Raw genomic sequence first — 9,039 nt, 5'->3', positions numbered from 1 at the left:
TTAGTGGAATCAGAGAGTACACATATAACAGACCCGCACTCCAGGAGTGGGCGAGGCCATCCACGGGTGGTGTCTTACGATCCCCCTGTAGGGAGCAGAATCGGTCCACCTTGTGGATCTGCGAGGACACAAAGAGATCGACGTCCGGCTGACCCCACCGGTGGAAGATCCTGTTCGCCACCTGGGGATTCAGGACCACTCATGGGGCTGGAATGTCTGGCTGAGGCAGTCCACCACTACATTCTGTGTGCCTGCCAGATAGGTGGCTCCCAGGAGCATGGAACAAGACAGGGCCCAGGCCCAAATCTGTGCTGCCTCTTGGCAGAGCAGGTAAAAGCCTGTGCTCCCCTGTTTGTTGAGATACCACATGGCTACCTGGTTGTCTGTCTGGATCGGGATAACTTTGTTGGGCAGGCAGGCCTGGAATGCATAGAGGGCGTACCGCATTGCCCAGAGTTCCAGGAAGTTGATATGGCAGGCCGCCTCGGCTCTCGACCACATCCCTTGTGTGTAGAGGCCATTGACATGGGCGCCACAGCCCAGGTTGGAGGCATCAGTGGTCAGTTATTTTAGCAGCCGGGGGCTGAAAAGGCAGCCCTTTGTTCAAGTTCGATTTCTGCATCCACCAGGTGAGGGAGAGCTGGAGTGGAGTGGTTATGTGGACCCATGCTGAGAGTTTTTGAGAGGCTTGGCTCCACTGAAGCGCAGGGTCCACTGTGTGACTCTCATGGCCAGGTGGGCCATTGGGGTGACTAAGCAACCTGAGGAGCAGATGGGCAGAGGTCGTCCGCTGGCGTCAGATGGAGGTAGCCAGATTGGCTATGCGTTCGTTGGAAAGGAACGCCTTGGCCAAAGTCGTGTCCAGGTCTGCTCCGATGAATGACCGTTTTTGAGATGGAGTCAAGTGGGATTTCGGGTAGCTGACCAAGAAACCCAGTGACTGAAGGAGTTGTAAGGTTAAGTGGAGGGAGTGAAGGACTCCCTCCTTGGACGAGCTTTTGATGAGCCAATCGTCCAGATATGGGAATACATGTACGCTGCTTCGGCACAACTGTGTTCCGACAACTGGCAGACACTTTGGGGTAGATTTTAAAAGAAGCGCGCATGGCCTACATGTGCGCGCGCTACCCAGCGCGCGCACATGAGCGCCCGATTTTATAACATGCGTGTGCAGGCGCGCAAGGGGGTGCACAATTATGCACCTTGTGCGCGCCAAGCCGCGCTCCCTTTCCCCATTCCTTCCCCCTAACCTAAGCTTCCCACCCCTTCCCATAACCTCCCCCCCCAGCCCTACTCTAACCCCCCCCCCCCCAAATTATTATCTTACCTTTTGCGCCTGCCAGCAGCTTGCCGGTACGTGATCCTCCGACACAGCGGCAATGGCCGCTCTGTCTGAGGCCTCTGGCCCCGCCCTCTCTCCTGAACTGCCCCACCCCCAGACTGCCCCTTTAGTAAAGCCCTGGGACTTACACGCGTCCCGGGGCTTTACGCAAACCGCCGGGCCTTTTTTTAAATAGGCCCGGCACGTGTAACCTTTTTAAAATCCAGACCTATGTGAATACCTGGGGTGCGGAGGCGAGCCCGTAGGGAAGAACCCTGTACTGGAAGTGACTGATACCCACGACGAACCATAGATATTTACGATGAGGTGAGAAAATCGCAATTTGTGCGTAAGCGTCTTGCAGAGCCATTCCCCTGCTGCAGAAGCGGGAGTAGGGTGCCCAAGGACACCATTCTGAACCACTCTCTGTGCAGGAACCTGTTTAAGGCTCAAAGGTCAAGGACGGGACGGAGGCCGCCTGTCTTTTTCGGGATAAGAAAACAGTGTGAGTAGAACCCTTGGCCTCGCTGGGTCCAGGGAACCGGTTCCACGGCTCTGGACTGTAGCAAGGCCACGTTCTAACTCAAGGGTTGCTGTGTGATCGACCAGTCTCCACGCTGGAGAAGCTGGTGAGTCTGGTGGCACCGCGAGGAAATTGAGGAGGTAACAGTGGGCTATGATGGATAATACCCATCGGTCGGTGGTGATTGGGAACCAATTCCTGGTGAAGCAGCACAGACGACCTCCGACAGGTGGGTTGGTCAGTGCAGGCAGGGGGGCGGTTGGCTTCTGCTCTCTGGATGTGAGTCAAAACCCCACTGCAGGGCTAGACTGGCGAGCTGGCTGTGCCTTGGGTGCCCTTTGTTGGCGAAGATGGTCTCTTTGGGAGGGCCGAGCTGTACGAGCATGGGATGCTGGGGGACAGTAGCTCCGTGGCTTGTAGAATTGTTTTCTGGTGTCCCTATGTGGACCTCAACGGGTTGCTGAGGGGGCATCAGTGGTAGTGGACAGCTGCGCAGGATCTCATGGTGATCCTTGAGTTGGGCCACTGCGTCACCGATTTTGTCCCCAAACAGGTTTTCTCCTGTACAGGGGAGGTCCGCTAACTTCTCTTATACCTCTGGACGAAGGTCTGAGGCTTTAAGCCAGGCCCAGTTCCTGGCACTAATGCCCGCTGCTGAGATTCTTGAGGCCGTTTCAAAAGAGTCGGAAGCTGCCCTCACCTCGTGCTTTCTGGCCTCTAACCCCTTTTGGAGGATGGAGTCCAGGACCTCCTGAAACTGCTGTAGTAGGGTTTCCGAGAACTCCTGGACTTGTTTCCAGAGATTTTGATTGTATTGGGTCATACAGAGCTGATATGATGTAATGCGAGCAACCAGCATAGAACCCTGGAAAACCCGTCGACCAAGGGCGTCTAGGGCTCTTTGGTCTTTTCCCGGAGGGGCAGAGGAATGAGGGCGGGTCCTCTTGGTCTTCTTCTGGGCAGACTCCCATCACTGACTGGTGGGGCAACTGGCTTTTTTGGAAACCTAGGGCCTGTTGCACTAGTTACGCTGCATCAGTCTTTTTATTGACCAGAGGCACAGTACCCGGACGTTCCCAGAGACGGCGCAGGAGGTCGAGAAGAACCTCATGGACTGGGATAGCCATGACCTCTTTTGGAGTGTCCACAAATTGTAGGACCTCCAACATTTTGTGGCGGACGTCTTCCTTTGTTGCAAGTTGGAAGGGTATTGTCTCCGCCATCTTCCTGACAAAGCTAGCAAAGGAGAGGACCTCCGGGGGTGAGCGCAGTCTCTCTTCCAGGGGAGAAGGCTTTGAAAGAAGTTCCTTGGAAGCCTCTGAGGAATATTCAGAGGAGGCGTCCCCCCATGGGCCATTGGGGGCCTCTTCCTCACCAGGAGGTGCCTGGGTCGAGGAGAGAGTGACAACCCCAGAGCACGTGGTGTGGGCACTGATGGGCGGTGAGGTGGCACAGATGATGGTGGTGCTGGCACCAAGGACCCCAGGACCTGGGAGGGAAAGACCGGAGGTCAGGGTGCGGGGTCAGGCATTGGTGGTCCCATCCGTGGCAATGGCCCAGGAGCTGCATCCTCCTCCTCCTCTGAGGAGCCCGGAATCGGGTTGGAGACCGGAGGAGGTATCAGTGGTTGGCTGGGCATCAAAGGTCCCACTTGTACGGGCTGTGTCAGCAGAGCACCGAGCAGGACGTCCAGCCTATCTAGAAGGGGTGCCAACATGGATGGCGTGGGTTTCGATGCCGGTATGGTGGCTGGTGTCGGTGGCGACTGAAAGCCCCGAAGGGCTTGAGCACGGCCTGTTGGACCATGCGGTCCAACTCCTCTCGGAACGAGAGTGCAGAGAGAACCAACCCTGGAGGAGGAGGCAGGCTAGGCGTCACTGGAGCGTCCACGGGGGTCTGTGGGGGGCTCGATGCCCAGCACCTTTACCGGTGGGGAACAGCTTGGGCTCCCGGTTCCAGAGGAGGATGGGGGCTCCTCTCCCCGGGGCTACTTTTTCGGAGGCTCAGTCAAGGCCGATGCCACTCCGGTGCTTATGTTTCCCACGGTTCTCGGCCCAGTCCTTCTCTGGCGCCGAGGATAACAATGCAGAAGCCTTGGAATGGGTCGATGCTGGCGAAAGTCGGTCTCCTGCTCCTCGGTCCTCCTGGCGGGGCTTCGACAGAGAGGGTCCCAAGTCAGATGGATCCCCTCGACCCGATGCATCGGAGTCGATGGAGCAGATTGCTTGGGCCCAAACAAGTGCTCCATCTCGGGAAAGCCTGAGGCACAGGACGCACACGCTGTGCGGGTCCGTTATGGACATAGTCCACTGGCACTTGGAGCACTTCCTAAAATCGGTTGCCATGGTAAAAAGAGGCGGCGTGCGGTTGGTGACCATCGATCACTGTGAGGTGAATGACCGGGAACAGACTGCAAAAGCACAAAATGAACTCACCGAACGTCGGAGAAGTCTATGCGTGATGGGGGACCCCAGAATAGGGTAAGATGTGAAGATAAACTTAAAAAATTTCCATGAGGAAAAACTCACACAGAGCTCCAAGAACCGTAAGGAACTGCTGCACGGAAAAAGAGAGACTGAAGGGGGATCCCGTGTGGCCACAGGGTTGGTGGCATGCTGAGCATGCCCCGTGTACCAGTCAAAGTTCTAGAAACTTTGACAAAAATATTCCCTGACAGGGCTCCATCTGATGATGTCACCAATCTGTGAGTACTACCATCCTGCTTGTCCTGGGAAAAAAGCTTGCCCTGATGCAGTCCATGCCATACTCAGTGGATAAAAGGGAAATTTCAGTAGCCAGACCTGTCAATTCATCATCTTTCACCAGAACTAAATGCACTAACAATTTACCCTCCAATCTATTAACTTTACAGAAGTAGCCGTTAGTATATTGGTCAAAGTGGTAGGAAGAAATTATGCCAGAAGGAAACCTTATCCCACCAGTTGCCTCCTTGCTTTTGAAATGGGAAGGTCATATTAGAGCCTTCTGTAGGATTTTCTGCCAGTTCACTTCTGCTTGTTCAAGGATGTGTGAATTCCTCCAAGCATGGCATGAGAAAAAGGACCAGCCTCCTTTTCCAACCGTTACATTTCAGGAATGTCTTTACCTTGTGCAGTCCAGAGCCTGTTACTGCTGCAGCTCAGGGATGTGGCTCCATAAAACAAAAGAGAAGAAAACTTAAGAAAAACTTCTTGATAAAAGTTGCTCTTTATAACACTGTCTTGATGGTAATGGTGAGGCGTGCTTAAGATGAATGGAAGATGTTTGTGGAGCTGGATTGTGTTCAAGGCATGGACTGTAACACCTTTTTTCCAGTAAGTAGGGGAGAAGATCCAAGCAGGGCTGGGTAGCTCTAAAGCGCCTCATGGCCACCCGTGAGTTTGTGGAAGAGTTCCTCATTCAGTGCCGTGTTTTGGTCCTTGGAACGCGTGGACATGAAGATGTAGCCACCAATGTACTCATGCACAATCTTGCAGTTGCCTGAGATGCAGCTGAAGGCCACATTAATGTGCTCATCAAACTCGATGGCAACCTTGAAGAGCATAAAGAACATGTGAACAGAGAAAGTGGAATGGAGCTCACAGTTCATTTAGAATACATTTGCATGCACAGATATGGACATTGGTGTTTAGTTTGACAGAATGCTGGAGAAGTCTAATGAGCTCAACTCGCTTCTTATCACCTTACAGTAATCACTTCATGGTAACCTCCCAGGCCCAGATTCAGGCATAGAAACCCATGCAAGGAAGGTGTGTCTCAGGGCTGGTGAGCATGCGAGGCCTGCAGGAGGCCCCATGCTGCATTTCCTGGCTCTGCTTGCTGTTGCTGCTGCTTCTATTGTGGGACCACCGCCACAAAATAAAGGTGAGGCAGGATGTCATAAGAGGTAGCAGGCCTAGATTTAGGCATGCAATGGTGACAACAACACTCCGACACCTTTAAAAAATTTGTCTACATTGTGTAGGCAACTGCCTCTGGTACCATTTTTTTTTTTAAGGCACCGATGTTGTTACCGATTCATGACTAAATCTAAATCTAGCAGCAGAGCCAGGAAATGCAGCATGGGGCCTTCTGCAATCCTAATGTGTTCACCAGCCCGGAGACACACCTTCCTCCATAGTAAAAGGAAATCCGTGTAGGAGGAGGGGGCAAGGTGCCGCTGGGCTGGTGAGCGCTCAAGTGTTGCAGGAGGCCCCACGCTGAATTTCCTGCCTCTACCTGCAGCTCTTGTGGGAACCAGTGATGCAATATAAAGATGAGGGGAGATGCCTTAAGAGGGGATTATTTCAGCAGGAAGGGGAAGGAATTATCTCCTGCCCCCATGGGGGTGGTGCAGGCAGGGGAGTTGGGTAGCAGATCGGACAAACTCCTTCCCCCCATTGCCTATAGGCACTGGCAACTTAATTCTGGCCCTATAATCTCCACATCCCATGCATCTTTTGCTGGTTCCTCTACACAGTGAGAAATTCATTCTGGACCCCATATGTAGCAGTTTGAGCACATTATTGCAGCAATATTGACATACCCACCATTTCTTCAACCCCTTCACCCCCATGACTTTGTTCAATATTATGAACTAATAAAGGAGAAAAGTTTACCTGTTAATTTTCTTTCCAAGAGTCCTGCTTCATCAGTCCAATCCAAACAGGTGGATTATGTCCTGAGACCAGCAGATGGCATCAGAGTACATCGATTTCTCCATCATCACTATGGATAGGTGGTGCAGCACAGTGAGAACCCAGTATCCCTATGGCAAAGCACTGAAAAACACTGGTGAACATATGAGACAATGTTTATGATGATGAGAGAGATAATCCTTGTATTTCCACCCTCCTGCTCACAGCAAACAAAGAAAGCGGGATAGAAGGATATGGAAATGAGCAGTGACTGAAAACACGAATGACTGGAAACAATATACACTAGACCAATAACTGAATCATCCACACCACATCAAACAAGGCCCAACTTCCTGGGAGGGTCCTGGACTAGTATAGCAGGACTCATGGAAAGAAAATGAATAGGTAAAAATTTATCTTTCCCATTTCATCCTGCTACACCAGACCAGTCCAAACAGGTGAGAAATACCAAGCTCCCTCTAAAGAGGGAGAGAGGAAGTAAGGGCCACTTTGAGAACTCCAGCTCCATAAGCTGTGTCCTCTTTAGTGAAAATGTCAAGACAACAATACTAGGCAAAGGAATGTAAAGATGACAAAGTAGCCACCTTGCAGAAATCTTGAGTGGCAATGGAGATAGACTCTGCCCATGAAATAGACTGCATTCTCGTAGCTCGAGCACAGACAAATTCAAGAGCTCTCTTACTATTGAGCAAGTATGCTGAAACAATAGTGTCCTTAAATCCATCAAGCAATGGTGCTCTTAGAGGGCACTTCTCCCTTACACGGGCCCTCAAACAGACCAACCTGCCTGTCCATTCTACAAAAATAATCAGATACCGCCAAGTATCGGATGAGCACCTTACAAACATCCAGAAACCTTAAAGATCTGTTTTTGCCATGACACTCAGCCCTTGAAAAAGCCAGGAGAATAAATCGACAGATTCAAATGAAACACTGACAAGACCTTAGTCAAAAAGAGGAAACGTAATGGAAAGACACAGAATCAAACCCTACAATGAAAAACAGGATGTACACAACAGCGCCTGGATTTCTGATTTTCTGAGACAAATGGCCACCAGAAAAAAACATTTATAAAGTAAGATCCTTCAAGGAACCTGCTTCAGAGGCTCAAAGGGAAGAGCAACTAGCACCCTGAGAATCAAACCAAGATCCCACTGAGAAACCAAGGGGAGAAACTGAGACAAAGTCTCTTCACTCCTCACAGAAAAAAAAACAGACAAATTCAGATAAGCCACCTGAACCTTCAGGGAAATCAAAGCCAAACTTCTCTAAACCCTTCTGAAGGAAGTCTAAAAAGCTCAGAATATTAGAGCACCAAGAAGACAAATAGTCTCTGCAAAACGTCTTGAAGATGCACCAGACTCAAATGTAACCAGTAAAGTAGAGGTCTTACAAGCCTTTGCAGCATGGAAGGAGTAGTCCTTCTTCCTCAAGCACTGCCTTTCAAGAGTCAAGCCGTAAGATAAAATTATCCAAAACCTTTTTTGAACCCAGCTACACTAACTGCACTAACCATGAACTGCCATGAGCACCAAATGAAAGGTCTCCATCTGTAAGTGAGAAAAATTTGAGATTATTTACTCCTTTGATATTTAGAATAAGTCTGAAAGATCCATCCTTCTTGGGGCCATAAGAACATGCCATGCTGGGTCAGACCAAGGGTCAATCAAGCCCATCATCCTGTTTCCAACAGAGGCCAATCCAGGCCATAAGAACCTGGCAAGTACCCAAAAACTAAGTCTATCCCATGTTACTGCTGCTAGTAATAGCAGTGGCTATTTTCTAAGTCAACTTCATTAATAGCAGGTAATGGACTTCTCCTCCAAGAACTTATCCAATCCTTTTTTAAACCCAGCTACACTAACTGCACTAACCACCTCCCCTGGCAACAAACTCCAGAGTTTAATTGTGCATTGAGTGAAAAAGAACTTTCTCCGATTAGTTTTAAATGTGCCACATGCTAACTTCATGGAGTGCCCCCTAGTCTTTCTATTATCTGAAAGAGTAAATAACTGATTCACATTTACCCATTCTAGACCTCTCATGATTTAACACACCTCTATCATATCCCCCCTCAGCCGTCTCTTCTCCAAGCTGAAAAGTCCTAACCTCTTTAGTCTTTCCTCATAGGGGAGTTGTTCCATCCCCTTAATCATTTTGGTCGCCCTTCTCTGTATCTTCTCCATCACAACAATATCTTTTTTGAGCTGCGGTGACCAGAATTGTACACAGTATTCAAGGTGCGGTCTCACCATGGAGCGATACAGTGGCATTATGACATTTTCCTTTCTATTCACCATTCCCTTTCTAATAATTCCCAACATTCTGTTTGCTTTTTTGACTGCCGCAGCACACTGAGCCGACGATTTCAATGTGTTATCCACTATGATGCCTAGATCTTTTTCTTGGGTGGTAGCTCCTAATATTTATTTTATTTATTTAACGTTTTTATATACATTGAACAGGGGGAAATGCAACTAGGAGGGGGAATGGCAGGGCTTAAGATAATAACAAGGCAACAATTATTTACAAAATTTACAGTTGGCAGGCAGCAAGTA

At 50.0% G+C, this 9,039-nt stretch overlaps 1 protein-coding gene across 1 annotated transcript in view; it reads right to left on the bottom strand.

Annotated features, from left to right (window-relative positions):
* Window positions 1–1,424: 1,424 nt before the first annotated feature.
* FERMT3 (fermitin family member 3) overlaps window positions 1,425–9,039 on the bottom strand; it is a 115,767-nt gene continuing 108,152 nt past the window's right edge. Inside the window, exon 15 of the mRNA XM_029614752.1 lies at window positions 1,425–5,376. Coding sequence (XP_029470612.1) covers window positions 5,197–5,376 — 180 coding nt within the window. The 3' untranslated portion in view covers window positions 1,425–5,196. The remainder of the gene's footprint in view (window positions 5,377–9,039) is intronic.

The sequence above is a fragment of the Rhinatrema bivittatum genome, chromosome 8 (genome assembly GCF_901001135.1).
Source record: "Rhinatrema bivittatum chromosome 8, aRhiBiv1.1, whole genome shotgun sequence".
Lineage (NCBI taxonomy): Eukaryota > Metazoa > Chordata > Amphibia > Gymnophiona > Rhinatrematidae > Rhinatrema > Rhinatrema bivittatum.
The sequence above is the reverse complement of the archived record's forward strand: the minus strand, read 5'-3'. Positions and strand labels throughout refer to the sequence as shown.